Source organism: Talaromyces proteolyticus, assembly GCF_021365285.1.
Source record: "Talaromyces proteolyticus strain PMI_201 chromosome Unknown BGW36scaffold_2, whole genome shotgun sequence".
NCBI lineage: Eukaryota > Fungi > Ascomycota > Eurotiomycetes > Eurotiales > Trichocomaceae > Talaromyces > Talaromyces proteolyticus.
In genome coordinates, this window is record NW_025764278.1 from 1,244,737 (window position 1) to 1,262,103 (window position 17,367).

The 17,367-nt window shown below is 47.2% G+C and overlaps 10 protein-coding genes across 10 annotated transcripts; 4 read left to right on the forward strand and 6 right to left on the reverse strand.

Annotated features, from left to right (window-relative positions):
* Positions 1-28: 28 nt before the first annotated feature.
* On the reverse strand, positions 29-1,396 carry BGW36DRAFT_423061 (peptidase family S58-domain-containing protein; the record flags this gene model as incomplete). Its single annotated transcript, XM_046219785.1, has 4 exons — positions 29-416; positions 477-973; positions 1,063-1,247; positions 1,321-1,396. The coding sequence occupies 4 exons, from the start codon at positions 1,394-1,396 to the stop codon at positions 29-31; spliced, it is 1,146 nt and encodes a 381-aa protein (XP_046076517.1).
* Positions 1,397-1,518: 122 nt separating this feature from the next.
* BGW36DRAFT_369428 (Alpha/Beta hydrolase protein) lies at positions 1,519-3,046 on the reverse strand. The gene is made up of 3 exons (XM_046215135.1): positions 2,511-3,046; positions 2,372-2,421; positions 1,519-2,314 (listed from the first exon to the last, which is right to left on the reverse strand). Exons 1-3 carry the CDS (start codon positions 2,865-2,867, stop codon positions 1,723-1,725), a joined length of 999 nt encoding a protein of 332 aa, XP_046076518.1. The 5' UTR covers positions 2,868-3,046; the 3' UTR covers positions 1,519-1,722.
* Positions 3,047-3,599: 553 nt separating this feature from the next.
* On the reverse strand, positions 3,600-4,006 carry BGW36DRAFT_267892 (uncharacterized protein; the record flags this gene model as incomplete). The annotated part of the gene is given in 2 exon segments (XM_046210133.1): positions 3,600-3,720; positions 3,735-4,006. Coding segments are annotated over 2 exon segments (393 nt in total), but the record flags the coding sequence as incomplete, so codon positions are not given.
* A 1,605-nt stretch (positions 4,007-5,611) lies between these two features.
* On the forward strand, positions 5,612-6,821 carry BGW36DRAFT_393822 (putative cell wall glycosyl hydrolase YteR; the record flags this gene model as incomplete). Its single annotated transcript, XM_046217849.1, has 3 exons — positions 5,612-5,957; positions 6,016-6,680; positions 6,729-6,821. 3 exons carry the CDS (start codon positions 5,612-5,614, stop codon positions 6,819-6,821), a joined length of 1,104 nt encoding a protein of 367 aa, XP_046076520.1.
* A 41-nt stretch (positions 6,822-6,862) lies between these two features.
* Positions 6,863-8,380, reverse strand: BGW36DRAFT_457757 (putative short-chain dehydrogenase/reductase 2). Its single transcript, XM_046221990.1, has 3 exons — positions 7,781-8,380; positions 7,332-7,725; positions 6,863-7,270 (listed from the first exon to the last, which is right to left on the reverse strand). The coding sequence occupies exons 1-3, from the start codon at positions 8,136-8,138 to the stop codon at positions 6,970-6,972; spliced, it is 1,053 nt and encodes a 350-aa protein (XP_046076521.1). The 5' UTR covers positions 8,139-8,380; the 3' UTR covers positions 6,863-6,969.
* Positions 8,381-9,411: 1,031 nt separating this feature from the next.
* On the forward strand, positions 9,412-10,540 carry BGW36DRAFT_87641 (uncharacterized protein). The gene has a single exon (XM_046222662.1). It carries the CDS (start codon positions 9,640-9,642, stop codon positions 10,384-10,386), a length of 747 nt encoding a protein of 248 aa, XP_046076522.1. The 5' UTR covers positions 9,412-9,639; the 3' UTR covers positions 10,387-10,540.
* A 154-nt stretch (positions 10,541-10,694) lies between these two features.
* BGW36DRAFT_288528 (putative sorbitol/xylulose reductase Sou1-like protein) lies at positions 10,695-11,495 on the reverse strand (the record flags this gene model as incomplete). Its single annotated transcript, XM_046210585.1, has 1 exon — positions 10,695-11,495. One exon carries the CDS (start codon positions 11,493-11,495, stop codon positions 10,695-10,697), a length of 801 nt encoding a protein of 266 aa, XP_046076523.1.
* BGW36DRAFT_87643 (uncharacterized protein) lies at positions 11,205-11,976 on the forward strand. Its single transcript, XM_046222663.1, has 2 exons — positions 11,205-11,309; positions 11,502-11,976. Exon 2 carries the CDS (start codon positions 11,583-11,585, stop codon positions 11,934-11,936), a length of 354 nt encoding a protein of 117 aa, XP_046076524.1. The 5' UTR covers positions 11,205-11,309; positions 11,502-11,582; the 3' UTR covers positions 11,937-11,976.
* A 367-nt stretch (positions 11,977-12,343) lies between these two features.
* Positions 12,344-14,459, reverse strand: BGW36DRAFT_393825 (SUR7/PalI family-domain-containing protein; the record flags this gene model as incomplete). The annotated part of the gene is made up of 2 exons (XM_046217850.1): positions 12,344-12,911; positions 12,964-14,459. 2 exons carry the CDS (start codon positions 14,457-14,459, stop codon positions 12,344-12,346), a joined length of 2,064 nt encoding a protein of 687 aa, XP_046076525.1.
* Positions 14,460-16,589: 2,130 nt separating this feature from the next.
* On the forward strand, positions 16,590-17,111 carry BGW36DRAFT_354926 (uncharacterized protein; the record flags this gene model as incomplete). The annotated part of the gene is made up of 1 exon (XM_046213581.1): positions 16,590-17,111. The coding sequence occupies one exon, from the start codon at positions 16,590-16,592 to the stop codon at positions 17,109-17,111; it is 522 nt and encodes a 173-aa protein (XP_046076526.1).
* Between the last annotated feature and the right edge of the window lie 256 nt (positions 17,112-17,367).

Here is a 17,367-nt window from a genome sequence, read left to right on the forward strand (position 1 = left end):
AAAACATGAAACACTAGACGCGTTCGCGCTATATTTTGACACGATAAGTTTCCAACAATTCCTTGACACGATCAACAGGTAACCCTTCAGCTCTATGTCCCATAAAGCCGGTAAGCCCATCTCTAGCCCCAACCAGTGCATTGAGAATAGCTTCCTCCGTTGCCTCTGCCGCCGCATAGAAAAAACTGTCAATGCATTCGTTCTTGATTGACTGTATGTTGAAGGTCTCGACAGTTGGAAGATACCCAGGCAATCCTGTGTCTAGGCTATCGTCAGGAATATTACCAGTTGAGACGGCTAGAAAAATGTCGCCTGAATAAGTTCTGCCAGCACCGTGCCCAGTAACTTGGGACAAACCGGCAGTGGCCCTTTGGGCAACGCGACGTAACTGGTGTGGAAGGAGGGGGGCGTCCGTCCTGTGATTTGTTAGCTTGTTATCTTGAATATAAACTTAGAATAAATTGTGTTCAAAATACATAATAACAATAATAATGCTTCCCTCCCCGAATTTACTGGACACGGGCTCGGTAGGCTTTTTTTCTGACAGGATTCGTCCGACAGGTACTCCTCCAATTTGAAGATCTCTCTGATGGCCATAATTTGCCTGAACCAATACCCCAACTGTGAATGTCTCATCGTCACTCCTTCCTGGGACAATCCGAGAGGATGTCCCCGTGCCACCTTTGTACCCATGGCATCGCATTCCCGTACCACCGCCGTAGGAGCCCTCAAGCACCGGCAGCGGCGGGTCTGAAAGAGCTGATTCAATTGCCTGGTAAACATGAGACTTTTCAACCGCAGATTTGGTTACATCATTGAGAACACAGTCGAGTGTCTCACCGACTACAGGGATTCCGATATTTCGAAAGGTTTCTTCGAAGCTTTCTTGGTTTTGTTTTGCGAGGTCAAACATCCAGCTATAGATGGCATCATAGACCTTGCCTATACTGATCGAGTTGGTTATCGCAATTGGCTGAATATTCCTTCAGCAATCGTATTCCTCCCGGTACCATTTATTTTAAAAATTAATGGATAGAATGAGTATGAATGAGAAAAACAAACCGTGTTGAAGCTCCCGAATTCTTCTATTTGATGACCTCCAGTCAATTCCCCCATTCCATTTAGTTTATGTATTGCTGCATAGCAAGGTTTCTGTCGGATCTCATCCGGACCCCGTGGCAAAATCACCGTGACCCCCGTGTGGATGTCTTGACCCTCATGTATGGTGGTTTGCCCAACTCGGACTCCTACAAACACATTAGAACGTTCCGATTCGTTGAAAACGGTGCGTAATAGGTGGGTTATCGGGAACTGAGCTACCTTTAACATCAAGTATAGAATTTTGAGGACCAGGCTGGAGTTGGCCGGGAGAATATCCCAAGTCTCGAATGCGCATGGTTGATGGACGTATAATCAGAATGGCTATTTCACGCTTTGCAAGTCTCGGTTTTATTATTTACAAAATAAAAAAATGAACTTTAACTGAACCGTAACTGACATTTATAGAAATTATAAAATATGCTGCCTGGCTTTCATTGTGCTATATGAGAAGGCGGGGTAGATAACAAAATCCTGCCATATTTATAACCACCATTCCAAAAATGGCGCAACGGATAATGTTGCGTATTTTCTAACGAATCGCAACAGTCACATTTCTAACATGTTCTAATTAAGGGCGCATCCATATCACACGTCTCATAGGGTGTAAGGAAAGTGAAATGGTTAAATGGAAAACAACTTGACTAGCCACTGGGCAATGTTATCCACCATAACATCGGTGCAGGTATGGCCGGTGTTTTCCTGGACAAAATAGTCGATGTTGGCATAACCCTCATCTCTACGTTTAGCAACCCATGCTTTTGTGAACCGGTCAGGTACCAATGGGTCTAGTTTCCCATTCAAAATATAGGTCGGCACATTTCGTGGAAACTTCTCCGCTGTATTTCTATCCAACTCAGCGATCAATTCGCTTAGCGCACGAGGCCACCGACGGCGTTGCTCTTCTGTCAACACTGGAGAAAGCTTGTCATAGGGTACCGTGTATAGCTCATCTTCCGGCACGGAAAGTTCACCAATCTTTACTCCCAGTCGCGAAAGTAAAAGGCCCGTCAGATTTGGGGAGCCGATTACTATAGCAAGACCTTGCAATTTGCTGTTTGCGTCTGTTCCTACGCGCCAGGAAGTGTGCCCGCCAAGGGAAACACCGGACACAACGTTATAAAATTTGTCAAACTGTGGAAGATAAGTTGGGAGGTAATTGATAAGAAGTTCAATGTCCTGTGCAGAGCCAGATACTGCACCAATCATGTCCTGTCTAGAAGAGATATTTTAGCACAACTTTGAGAATGCAGAGATCCATGCCATTTCTTACGCATGTGTTACATTCCCGTTGGTCCATGCTTGATTTGACTTTGGAGTAACCTATCAGGCAAGTGAGCATCATGAGATATTGAGTGTATCATGGATACTAGGTCTGGGACAAAAGTAAAAGGATTTGGAAGTGAACATACCACTCTCTCTCCATGATTCCGCATATCAAATGCCACAGCAATCAGACCTGCTTTCTTCTGTCCTTGCGTATTCCGGTACTGATGTAAAATCTCATAGGCCGTCATCTCCATATCCCTGTAGGTTCTTGTACGACCGTGGGCAAGATATAGGACAGCAACATCTTGGTATCCCGCCTTTTCAATTTCTTCTATCCCGTAAACATATGTTCTCAACCCACCAATGATTAGCTCAGTCCTGCTGGAGTGAGGAGTTCCAGCTCGCGGCGAGAAGTTGGGTTCCATTTTACCGAGGCTGAATTGTTTTGCTTGGTCTATGGGAAGAGGTTCTTGACGTGCGATTCTATTCCTAAATGACATGGATGTATGATGTTCCAAATCATAATCTCAGATGACGACGCGTTTCGGCCGATATTAAATAATAGTCATTGGGGTAATTTGCAGGATCCACTTCTTATTCCTTAGCCATTCACACCATGCAAACCGTGCAAACATGAGGATTTGTAATACTGTACATAGTGATAAATGACTCACATATGCATTGTAAACACACTTCGACTTGACGAATAGAAATTATTGAGCGACAAATTGGGGTAGCCGGTACCGGAATTGTGAGATTCGATTCATCCGAAATCCGAAATGTCGACAATCATTCTCTAAAATAGGATTGAACCCCGCGGAATTGCTCTATTGTGATTGGGTATAGAAATTTATGCTGATGGTATTGACAAAGGTGTCAAATGTTGCAGAATTTGGCTTTGGTTATGACAAGTAGGTCTTTAAGCCGAGCGGTTGATAATTGATCGCTTTGGACTCGTAATTTACACGAATTCCTAAACCTTTTAAACTGCGCTGTCAATACGGCAATTGAGTTTTATGCTCTAGACCTGATTTGAAGCGACAACCATCTAGAACCGGTGTGAAGACGTTGTCTCCTCAATGATAATCTTTCTACAGCATCATGATAGAATTGTTTAACTTGTTTCTTACATCTATTCGGTTTCGGCTTAGCCAATTTCACTTACTTTATTTTATATAAATGGATTAGTCTGTGTTATGATATGTGGAGTACGAAAATACTTTATGGCAGCGTACAGACCCCATCATTAGGTTTATCACCTCAATACAGAACGGGCCAAACTCCAAGCGTAAGACTTCTGTGATGCTAGCTGCTGCTGCTTTGGAGGCATTGCTCCCCCTGCAAAAGGCAGCGCTCCAGTAATTTACGATGAACATGCAGTATTGTTAACAACCATCTCGCCAAGCGTTGACTTGACTAGAAGAGGAAAGAAGGCATGTGTCACTCTAATCAGAGAAAAGACGTTGAGATCGAACGGTTTGCGTGCTTCTGCTATGTCTAGATCCATGAGCGGCATGGAATATCCGGCACCAGCATTGTTCAGCAACGCATCGAGAGATCCGTCCGTGAGGTCTGAGTTTTGAGAAATGCTACTTGCAATTGATTCGTCGGAGGTAGTCCAACTGGATAGTCCCGATACCAGCGGCTTGAACTTGTTTCAGTCTGGAAATTTTGTGAGCTGATGCGAAGACACGCCATCCAGCGTTGTGAAAGGCGACAGCAAGGGTTGAGCCAAGGCTGCCCGTCCGAGTAGCCGGTAATGTGAATGGTTCGTTTGGCGGTCATTGTCAGTAATAATAATAAAAAGTCAATAGTGAAAATCCTTCTTTATTTAACAGAATACATTGCGTTAATAATTTAAGAAGAATGTCAAACCTATCAACTGGTTACTATATCATAACACCCTGGTATATAGCGGATTAGACTAAAACGGGCCAGTCTCATCCGAGCTATTGATAAGCAACACCTTCATATCAGCATCGCAATGGAGTCCGCGTGAGTCTTGGATTGTGTTATCCGATCCGCATAGGATGAGTCTCAATATGAGTTCAGAGTAGTAGCAACGGTAGTGCACGTTGGAAAGGAGAAACGGTGGAAGATAAACGTCCCTCGCAAGCAACAATACTAGCCCATTTGTTATCAGTTTCCATGCTTCGGATTCCGAGCGCTGACGGGCCAAATCTGCGGCCCGAACATTTTAAATCCGACTTTGTTTTGGCTCCACATACTTTTCCTTCTCCACCTTCGTACCATCTTGGATATTAGCAAGCAAGGAAAAACATACTATCAAAAGCGACACATGTCTGAGGAAACAGATACCAACCTTTCATTATTAGATAAACCGCAACCTACAGAACAGAAAGCACCCCCCATGGAATTCAAAGTTGCCCAACGACCAGCCCCGCTGTCAACTCCGATCCTCTTTATCAGCTTCTGCGTCCCGGCGATAATCTGGATCAGCATTTATCTATGCTTCATGTGAGCAACCACCAAGTTCGGGCTTCTTGCTTCAATAGGAGGGAGAAGTAGGAGTGTGTGACTTTCAACACATTCCTTCGCCTGGATTGTAATTTTCAACGCGGCGAACCCGTTCACATGGTTCGATATTAGTCGCTCAAGGTCCTCGGTTACCCATCAGACTGGATCGCAAGCTGGCTAACGTGATGATTACGTCGGTTTCAGACCCCACGCATTATTAGCGGGGATATGTCCTTCTATTAAATTTATTCATAGAAAATGACAGTATCCGAAGCTGAGCGCAACATTTTCTGGATGCATGGATTATCAAGAATCAGCGCTCCCTCAGTGCAGGACCCGAATATTGGCATTTTTGCAGATACGACTTGGATAGTATGATTACGGTTTTGAATTACATGTGTCGCAGAGCATACGATAATTATTAATGTATGTATCAACACAGCACCGAATTGGGGAGAATTGGAGGAGTAAATCCGAGGTCTCTGATTGGCCAGCTAGCTTTCCTAGTTCGACTGTCGATCATTTGGACAAGAACCGGAATAACTTCGGCGCGTTTTACATCTCTTCCACATCTCATCCTCATCAGTACATATATGAATTCGTGACCTATACCAACTTCTATCTTGTGTCTTGTCAATTGTGTTTAACAGCAGGAACAATGAAACCTCTCCAATGGCTGGCTATGTCCAGCGCGGTCACCGCTTTGAAGGACAGTAATAACAAGATTAATAATCCCTCCTGTTCACACCGCCCCTATTCAACATGGATGGCCGATAGTATCATCTCGCGCGGCCAGGGTATTGCTCCCGCAGAGACCCAATCCTCCATTTTCTTGCAAATCGGGATTGTGCAGACGGCGCTGCTACGAGTATTAGATTCACCGTTGTCCCGTTGCACCGAGCTGGATTATCGATCTTATGTCGAAAAGGGCACCCAGAGTATTGTAGGCAGGCTTCTCAACGCGTCTCAAGATACATTATTCCCCCTAGATCGCCTTTCACTTGGCCGGGGATTGTTACTAGATTACACCGGCGATCATGATAACAAGACTGTTAAATCCGCGTTAGATGCATTGAGACGGTCGATTGACCTGCAACCAGAAAATCAATATAGTATATATCTCCCAACCCGATGCTAACATGCTCAATTTCTTTGCTGACAATATAGCAGGCGGGTTGTGGTATTTCACGTACCCTAACTGGAGCTACCTGGACGGCATGTACTCGTACGCGTCATTCTACTCTCTCTACACCACCTTCTTCAACCCCACTGTCACAAATAAAACGACAGACGACATAATCTACCAACTCGATCTTCTCTGGGCCCACTGCTTTGACAACTCCACTGGTCTGCTGTTCCACGGCTACGACGCCTCGAAAACCGCCGTTTGGGCGAATCCGGCAACCGGCGCGAGTCCAGTTGTATGGGATCGCGCGTTAGGTTGGTATTTCATGGCGCTGGTGGACTGGCTAGAGATAAACGGCTTTGAGTGCCTCTCTACCCAATGGGAACACGTCCACGCGCGGTTCGTTGCGATTGCGAATGGGATTGTCAAGGCGGCCGACCCTGTGTCCGGGGCGTGGTGGCAGGCGTTGAACTTCCCGGAGCGTGAGGGGAATTATATCGAATCTAGCGGGAGTGCTATGTTTGTGTATGGATTATACAAGGGCATCAGACTAGGGTATCTGCGATCGTCAGATCAAAGATATAAGAACACTGCAGATAAGGCGTACGCGTATCTGACTAACACGTTCGTGGTGAAGAATCAAAATGGCACATTGGACTGGAATGGGACTGTGTCAGTGTGCAGTCTGAATTCATCAGCAACATACGAGGTATTACCATTTCACTTTCATTTTGATGTTGTTTGCTAACTTATATAGTACTATGTCACGCAGCCGCTATTATTTAACAGTGTGCATGGATCGGCCTCATTTGTTCTTGCTAGCCTAGAGCACGAGATACAGGTGTTCTAAAAATTCGGGTTTCGGGATTTTGAATGGATGTAGATAGTAGACAGAAATTTTAATATATATAGGTATCATCATATGGTTCAGTTTATCAGAAAATCTCTATCCACAAGCAAAAGTTACATACACATCAGCTTAATCATACAAATACGAATTAAGATTTGCCAGATTTTTGTTCTGCCGCCAAAGCCGCGTCCTGAGCTTCGCGAATCTTCTTCAGATCAGCGGAAGCAATATTACGGATAATTTCTTGAATCCAGTTGGGTAGGGCGCGGACAAGGCCGGCATTTCTGATACTCTTGGGAATGATGACTTGACCGCTGTTACCAGACAGAATGTGTTTGGTAATAACGTCTCCGACTTCTTCAACTTCCAAAATGGGTTGGCGGAACTTGACACCGGAATCGGTGATGGGCTTGATGAGGGGTGTCTTGACCCAGATGGGGTGGATGATACTATTTCCGTTCACGATTAGCAACCACTCATATTTTCAGATGATCAAAAGAAGGAACATACCTTGTGCGAACTTTCTTAGCTTTATACCACAAGCGAATCTCCTGTGTGAGACCTTCATGGAACGACAAAGCACTGGCCTTGCTGCAGCTGTAATCAGTCATTTCGCCGAGACCCAAAAAGCTAGCGGCGCTAGCAATGGTGATGATGTGTCCGTGGTTGCGCTTTATCATAGCCGGCAAGAACTCTTTGACAGTCCACCAGTGAGACAGGGTGTTGACTTCGAACACTTTGCGGATAACTCCCTCGGGCTTGTCGAGGATAGGTCCTTCGTGACCAATTCCGGCATTGTTGATCAGCACCGTCGGGTCACCGTGCTCCTTGCGGATTTTGGCACCGACTGCCTTGACGCTGTCCGTGGAAGTGACATCGCCCTTGTAAAAGTAGACATTGGCAGCTATATTCCCGGTCAGTGGTGTTCAGAAGTGTGTAAGTTCAAAGTGCCGGCATACGTAATTTAGCCTGTGGCTCCTGGATATCGACGATAACGACCTTGATACCCCTCCGGGCCAGCTTCTCGACGACATATTTGCCGATTCCACTGCATCCACCGGTGATCAAAACCACCTCGCGTGGCCAATCCCACTTGTCGGAAGTCCAGTTATTGAGGACAAAGCTTGACAAAAGGCCGTTGAAGGACTTCAAAACGTTCCAGGCAACGACAAAGGCGATAATATTGCGCGTGGTTGTTGATGTAATGGCGTTCTGCACTGACGGGGGCAGCTTCTCCAGCAGAGGAGTGATGTGAGGAGCAATTTGCTCCTGGATGCTAGCAGCGTGCTGCTGCAGGGTTTTGATAGCGGAGTCCATGGCGATGAAATTAGCAAATACTGAACATTAGACGATGAAAAGAAAGAGGGCGCGACGTAATTAATAGTTTATATAATTTGTATATTTCTACCCCGCAGGAGCTAGCTACATGCAGCTACACATGTATGGAGAAGCTGGGTTTGGTAGAGGGATGAGATGGCGCTAGCCGGGTCAATGATGAGCCTCGGTATTTCCACAAGTAGAATTAAGCGCGATCATAATGGTGTCGATCCTGAAATCATCTAGAACTGCACAACAAGGTACGGTGGGGAATACGATCCGCGCAGAGAAAAGATCGCCTTGTCTTGCCTTTTTTTCGCCGTTTTTTAACCGAGGTTTCGGCACGTGCGCGTTAATAGAATATTAAATATTAAATATTTTTGGGAAGAGCTGCTTGGACGTTAGTGTTGGAGAATAATTATTCGGCTGCCTACTGACTTTTTAATAGCTACAATGGCATCAATTAATCACTTGATAGTTGTATAGACTACATATATATGGCCAATCAGACGGCGGCCGCCATGCATTAAGATCGTACATTCCAGCAAAAGCCAGCAGGAAATAGATTAATTCCATCAATAACAATTGATAATATGCAACTTATGGCGATCTGGCATATATTAATATTCTTGTTATTAATAATGTCTTTTTCTGTCTCCCAGACTAGCTAGAAGCGATGTAGTCTTAAGCTTCATAGTCCCCATATACCTAATTTTGACAGCCCATATATGTATGAAACTAATATCAGTTATTTAATTATTTAAATATTTTGACTACTAGTATCACTATAGTTAACACTCAAACCGATGTATATACATCTCATTTATTCTTTGCTACTATAGATATGGTCAAAGTATCCCGTGGGCTAACCGTAGTGGAAGAAACAGATTGACTTCAAGTGACCATGAATCATCTCTAACATGGAGAAACGGATACCGAATAATATCATTCATATTAGAAGATAGATATTAAATTTCGTTCAGATATGCAAGGCTTGCTTAGAAGACGATCTGCTCTGCAATTAGCAAATAGCCCTAGCGCTAGTCTATACTAGCATACAACCATGCTTCACATCTACTGTGAAATAGTACATACAGTCAATTTCAAATTATACTATATTTCATCAGTATAAAGTTACAGAGAAAGTATGGTGAGTTTTCCTCTTAGATCCTACCAAGGATTTCCAACTAAACAATATGTTGATATAAGAATGGGTTGCCCATAGTTAAGCCTGACTGTGTGAATAGCTCTATTATTTTAAATTCAAATGAGATATTCTTTAGTATGACATTTCTACTGCCTGAAACTATTCACAAGAAAGAAAATATAAAGAATATTCCGGAGCTCTGTGAATTGATATGTTGAGGATATTCACGCCTGAAATATTTGTTTGTTGTCAAAATCACCCGACAGTTGCCCAGCCGATTGACTTGTCGGGGAAGAATCCCACAGCTTTTTGTTTCAACAATCTGAAATCCTGCGCAGATGTCAAACGGTTATAATGATGCCTATCCATCCTTCACCTACTCACCTTCTCATCTACTCACTGTTGGCAAAACCACACAAATCACCATCAAGCAAGATGGTATCCCGCTGCCACGAAATTCTCAACCTAGGCCAGGCCATCGAGGTCCAAATCAACGAGTGCCGCTTTTGTATGTTCAATCTCAACTTTGAGCCTAAAGCCTTGGGAGCACGCTATGTCAACGGCTCCACGATCGTGGTGATCGTTTCTGGCCACGCAGCTATAATGTGCAGCATCACTCCCTGCTGCGCTGGCGATCTCCTCGGCGATCGTGACGCAGCGCGCAGAAACGCTCGTGCGAAGATGGAAGAGGTGAAAGGTTGGTACGACGAATTTAAAGACGGTTTCTTCCCTACTGGTCCTCACGAGACGCACTGTATTGTTTGGTGTTCCGTCTTCGAACTTCCTCCTAGCCAGGGAGGTCGGGATCCCAACACAGCCCAAGGTGACCATGTCCCTCATCCGACTCACCCTCGCCCGTCTCACCCCGGCATTACTGTGGCCATGCCACATCAGATCGAGATTATAGGGCAGGTACTGCATGAAATGGAGCTGGAGCCAGAGTTCAAGTTCTACCTTTTCCGTGAAGTGCCGGATGAGCAAGGTAGTCGCGGCACTATCTTGGTGGATGGTAGAGGTATGTCGATTGAGGTCTATATGCATGACCGGCTAGTTCACGTCGTCGAAACTCCCCGTCAAGTGGCTCAGAGATTGCTCAAATAGTTGCGCTTTGAGTTTTCGGCTCAAGGCCACAGCCACAGTTTATCAAGCTATGGTGGAGGGTTTCTTGGTATGTCACTGAAAGTATTTTATATCTGAATCCTAGCTAACTATTATCTCCTCCAGGAGTGTTGATTGGGGCTGTTATCGGGGTTTTCCATTGTTCTCGATCGAAACGCATGGCTCTGGTGTTGCAGGGGATGGGGAGTTTTCTGGTGATTATGTTATCATAGCAAAATATTGAGTTTTGAGTATCAATTAATTATCCATGCCATACAATTTGCTACTTACTATCGCTATTTGATAAATGTTTATCGTACAGTATAACCGCCATCAATGATAATATCCGCCCCGGTCGTGTATGAACTAGCATCGCTGATCAAATAAACATACGCCCCCTTCAACTCCTTCGCCTGACCGTTTCGTCCCAAAGGAATCATCGAGTTCCAAAGATCCTGAATATCCTGCGCCACAAAGTCGGAAAGTCCAGTATCAATATAACCTGGTGAAATCGAGTTCACACGTGCGAAATCCCGCCATTCGTTGGCCAACGACTTTGTGAAATGAATACATCCAGCCTTGGCAACATTATACGAGGTCTGTTCCTGCGGAAAGTTGGCGATGTGGCCCGACATACTGGCCGTGATGACCAAACTGCCCTTGCCACGCTCCTTGAAATGCGGACCGACAGCCTTGGCACAGTGGAATGTACCTGTCAGATCGGTTTGGATGACCTCCTCCCAAGCCTGGACCGAGCCCTCGAGAATGCCCGAGTCGGCGGTACGACCGGCATTGGCGATGAAGCCATCGATTTGGCCAAAGTCCTTGATCACATCAGCGACGAGCTGCTGTACATCTTCCCACTTGCTGATATTGCATTTGTAGGCTTTGGCTTTGATGCCGTGTTTCTCAGCTAGTTCTTTGGCATTGCGCTCGCCGCCCTCGGGGCGAGACGAGTATGTCAGGGCGATGTTGGCGCCCATTTCAGCGCAGCCTCGTGCTGCTTCGATGCCCATGCCGCGAGGGCCGGATGCGCCGGTTACCACCACGACCTTGCCTTTGAGGCTGAAGAGGTCGTGGAGGGAGTCTGCAGAGGGGACGGTGACGGGCATTTTGACACGGATTATTAAATGCGATTCAAGGAATTGTTAAGGAGGAAGGATGTACACTGAAGCTTTTACCAAAGAAAGTGTTATTTTATGCTAAAGCTCTCTAATGGCGTTGGGGATGTGTACCTGCTATATATACACCGGTCACTCGGAGTCCTCTGCGTCATAACCCCTCCACCGAACAGCCAGCCCAGTCCACATCAAGCCAACAACAGGCGAACTCCACATCTCCCAAGTTCCGCAACTGTGATTTATCGCACGGCGGCGATTTTTCCGAATAGCCATGCCAGCCAAGGGACGCATTGGGCAAAGCTAAGCATTGATTACCTCCATGATGTAAGCCCTGCACAATCACAACGACACCACTTAGTCAGCGGTGCCCCGAGTTATCCGGGAGCGCGCCCGTATATATCAGGCCACATCGCGCCGTGTCTGCCAGGCTGATTGGTGCATGTGGATTTACGGCGCAAAATAGTATCACGAGATCGTGTTTGGTGATTACTTTGTCAGCAATTATGTAATGCTCACGATGCCTCTCTTGCTGGGTGCTGGGCTTGGCACGAGTATTGCTCCCAGCACGTGACCAGGGCTGTGGAAGTTGTATTCCATCTATACAGAGCTAGCTGTGCGCTGTCCATACCAACGCTAAACAAGCAGAAAACAGTCATCAGTATCACCCATAAAGATCCAGTGCATCGTATTAATTGCTCGATTTGCTGTATGTATATGACCCTCAAAACAAATATAAACGCCATCCGGGGTACACTGCTTGAATAATTCTCCCTAGAACGCCATACTCAAACCCCAAACTGTGTACAATGATGCGCCATAGGTAACAGCACTAAATAGATCTACATGGTGGCATTAGGATAACGCCCGCCTGACTTAGAGTCGATCACTGGAGCCATTCGACCGGCGCGGCCATATCGAGGACCCCCTCGACCAGCCGCGACAGGTAATTCAAAATCTGGGTTTCCTTGTAAAACCATATCCTGCACGCGTGGCTGGGGTGCCGATCTCAGGTTCGACGGGACAGGTGGAGGAGAAGGAGGTTGCCAATGCGGGTTGATCGGCCGTTCGGAAATCGACGTAAAGTGACTTGTGTGGCTTATATCACTAACGGCTGGTGAGCGAGGAGGTTCCCCCATGGGTTGCTCACCGGGGATGTTGAGTGAGGATGATTGTGGTGGGATCTCACCAGCTGGTCGTCCCGCCATGAGAGCTGATGGGACTGCGCTTCCACTCCCTCCACTGCCCCCCGCGGTAGGCACTTCGGCGAACCTGGGCTCCACATCCTCAAAGTAATGATCTCCTGATCCAGACCGCATATGTTGTGTAGGATTCGTATTTATGTCGCGTGGTTGACTAGAAGCCATCGCCCGGTTGTTTGACCAGGCAGATCGCGGTGGTACGTAGGGTCTGCAAATGTTAGTAGAATGCAACTGGAAGCCACAAGAATAAACAAACTTACTCGCTGCTGTAAACACTCGTAGGGCTGGGTATAGACTGATTGTGTGAATCTCGCTGACCCTCGAGATACTCGTTCCGAACACGAAGATTAGGCTCACTACTTTGCGGCACCATCTCGAAGCTGTGGCCGGGTTCTTCAACTTCAGGGAGATTTGGCTGAGATGCAGATGGATTACGTAGATTATATGGAGTAGAAAAGTTGGGACTGACACGGTCCGACGGTCGACGAGGAACCGCTGCGTACGTATCATATCCATCATCACGTCCTGGAGGATAACCAGGAGGAGGTCCTCGACCAGGTCCCATATTGCGAGGCGGCGGTCCTCCACGCATGCTACGCATAGAGCCACCTCGGCCATTTGTCGGGGGACCTCGCCCACGGCCACCGTAAGGTGCACCAGGTGCATATCCTCCTCGAGGTGGTGGGTATCCTCGATTACGCGGCGGCTGTCCAGCGACTCCATAGCTCTGCGGAGAAGGGCCACGCCGAGAGCCCAAGCTGCCATCGGAGTATTGATTATTGAGTCGGGGATCCGAATTAGACCTCATCATTCCAGGATCTGTCCGGTAAGTGCCTGGCATTGTGGGAGGGATGGGATTGCCGTATTCATCACGTGGACCGTTATATCCAGGTCGTGTCGGTCGACTTGCAGTGCCAAATTGGTCCATTTCTCCTTCGCCTTGGGGCACTCGATTGGAAGGCGTCCGCGAATGTAGTTTTCGCAACTCATCTTCAGTTGTTGTAGTGGCTGAATCGTACGTAGCAAATGTTGGCGCCGAGGTGAAGGATGGTTGGTTGGGACCTACGAGTAAAGGAGCGTTCGTGTCGGTGCTCATCGGGGGAGGAGACTCTGCTTTGGCGAGTGCGGCGGATTCTGCGTTCTGCCGAGCATAGAAGCCTGCGCCACTCATCTCAGCGTTTTCAGCGATGCGCTTTTTGCGCGCCTTCCGGCTAACGAGGGTTCGACGCATCGCACAGGTGACAACCCCGCAGGCGACCAAGATGATGGTAGAGGCCAGTACAATCCACCCACCCCATTGCAGGTGCGGTACGAAGAGCAGAATGTCGACCAGGAATGCTAACAGCGATACTAGAACGGTTGGAAGCAGGAGAATCAGGAGAGCGAGAAGATATCGAGGGGAATGCGACGGCGAGTGGAAATGCGAGGCAGCAGCCATGATCAAGCAAATGAGAGCCAAGAAGGCGGCGACGGGATGAACTATGAGGATCGACGAAAGTGAGTTTCGGGCACTCGAAGGCAGGTTAAAGTCGACGCCATCTGAATCCTCAGTGCCGAAGATGTTGCTGGTGTCGTATCCCACCCGAGCGGGGGTGCAGACATCGCCTCTGCAGTATCCAAACACGCCAAAGTCGACATTCTTGAAAGTTGCCAAAGGCACCTGCTTTATGACGGGAGTCGACAGGGTCGAGAGGAGAAGCAGAGCAAAGGCGGCCAGCAGCAGCACGGTGAGGGGAGTAGCGGGTTTCAGCAACATTGCTGCAGAGGAGTCCAATTACGATGACCAAGACCGATAGCGCAGGCAGAGCGACGGGCACGATGAAATTGAGCACAGACGAGCAATCATGGAGATGGACACATCGAGACAACTTGGCTTATCGATTCGATCTCTTTGTAGATGGTGCAGCAGGTGGATTGCGCCCGGCGCGGCACTGCAGTGAGACGACTTGGCAGCGTTGAGGGAATCGGATCGATTTCGACCAGCGAGCACGAAAGCCAGAGAGAAGAAGGAAAGAACGAGGGACAGAGAAGAAAAGAGAGAAATTGGCCAGCGACTGGAAATGGAAGCAATAGGAAAGAGTGAACACCTGTAATGGAATAGTCGAGAGGTGCAACTAACGGAGTGGAGGTGAGGAACGAAGGCGGCGCTAGAGCTGTTCAGGTTAGTCCGAGCGGGCAAGGACAATCAGAGGCCGCGGTTTCAGGCCTGTCGATACAGTTACACCTTACTCCGTGCTCCATTCGCGTTACAGAGATGAAGGTACCAAGGAGAACAAGCGAAAAAGTGAGTCGCCCATGGCACAGCTGCCGTCTTTAAAACCGTCCCATGGAATGCGCCCAGATATCAATACAGAATTCTCAATACGACTCGCCGCTCGCCGCTTGGATTGCGCAAAGCGAGTGTGGCTGCGATAAGTTACAGGCCTGCTCCACCTCGACCACTGCTATCCCACTGGTGCCAGTCGGCCTCAGCGATAGATCGTCGCCGGCCAATCACCGTCGCCGCGTCCATACTTTGGCTGGGTATCCTCTAATACCCCGGGCCCACGGTTGGTCTGGCATGCCAATAACCGCCGCTGAGTGGCTGTTGTGACCATGGAAATTGATTGCCCATTTGCCTAGGCCATCTACGAGTCGTGTTTGATAGCGACGTTGCTGTTGGAGCTTGAAAGAGGCCGTAGTGCGGAGTAGTACGACGCCTGAAACGCCATCAATCACGGAGCTGCTTGTCTCGGTCTAGAATGCAGCCATGCGAACCCCTCTCTGGAAGGGAAGATACTTACATTTCCTTGGGCGGGAAATTACTCAATAATACATTCCAGGAACTTGATAGTTTAATCTCATACGCGATACCGAATGAGATGATGCAATTGCATTAATAAACACGTTTCTATGTTATTACTGTTACTACCACCCAAATACTAACGCAGCACCGTCTACAGTCAGTTGCCGACAACTGGGCCCAAAGAGCATCCACCATTGTGTAACCCTCATATTTCACAGATTTGGGATTTGCTAATGATTAAGTCGGTGAGGTCCCGCGCGCGCTCGCGGTTGGGGCCGGTCTGTATTTCTCGTGACAACGCTTCTTTTTTAATGGGATTTAAAGACTGCCTTGCTATTATTCCTAAACAGGACCTTTTCCGATATTAATATCAATTGATGATTAATATCGAGCATGACAGATAAGCCATCTCGCTATAGTGGCTACTCTATGATGTTATACCTCCTGATTGATTCGCCGGAAATCACGGATCGCGTGACACTAGACCCAGAGACAATAATATATAAGACCCAACTCTTGCTCTTGGTAACTTATCTGCTTGTCCTTTTCATCAAAATAAACTAGGCTATGCTTCTATACGTGGGCCTCGACCGTATCTCTCTTGGTCTATTTCAACTCGGCTAAGTTGCCGAGAATTCTGCTCTTCATCTGTTATGGAACTATTTCCAAATCCTGTCAACTTGTCAACTTATCAATTCACGTTCTATAGCTCTCAAACAAGACTCAACTAGGAATTACTTACTAGCCGTCAAACCGTTGAAGCTTATGCCCGCCCCGCCATGCCATCTCTACGGAGTCGAAGACAACCTCCGCGATGAATTGCACCATCGACTAAACGCAGAGCCTCGTGTCTCGGGCGCCAGTACCTGATTGACAGCAGTATGCCGCCCATTCCCCATCGATGACTGGAAAATGGCGGTGATTGCGATTAATAATCGCTCGATGTCGCCATTGATTATTAATTACATGTAGTAAATTTACGACCGGTCGATTTCAGGAACACTTCTATTTATTTACCCCGCGCTCCTCTAAAAGACCAGCCTTGTCAGTTCACATCTCACTCTCGATTTTTCTACCTACGAACAGACAGTGATAGGCACAATGGGCTTTACTCTCTACGACGCCACCATTCTCACCGCCAAGGCTGCCCTCAGCTCGCTCACCAATGTCCTCAAATTGGCCGAGCAGCAGCCGAATTCGGCCAATCTTCTCACTGCTCAATTGTATGAGGACATGAAGCCGTTGACTTTCCAAGTCCATCAGGTCACACAAAAGGCCGAGGATCTTGTTGCACGATTGACGCTTCGCGAAGCCGAAAAATTTGAAAACGATTTTTCATCCTTTGCGGATTTCTATGCGCGTATCGACAAGGCCCTCAAATCCTTGGATGCCGTTGACAAAGATACCATCAACACGCGTGGCGAAGAGCTTGCACCAACCAAAATCGGGCCGAGTAAAGAGTTCAACATTACCGGTGCTACATATGCTAACGCAACTGTTATTCCCAATATCTACTTTCATCTGAGCATAGCGTATGCTATTCTGCGCAAAGAAGGGGTGCCGCTCGGCAAGCGGGACTATCTCACGAGCTTTCTCGGGCTGAATGTCAACCTTCAGCAATAAAATAGATGGCTGGAATACTCCAGTGATAGCGAGGATGAGGAGATTATTTATGGACATTGAACGCCGGGTTGTTGTTTTCTTTAAATGTGCATTACCTGGGAGGGGTAGTTGTTGAAATAGATCCACCGATGGCCTGTTCCCGAGCGGCCTTGCAGTGATATAAAAGGCTGACTTAGTTACAATGATAGGCCAAGAAAATAATATACAGTAACAAATTATACATTGAATAGTCTCCCGCATGAACTTTATACAATTG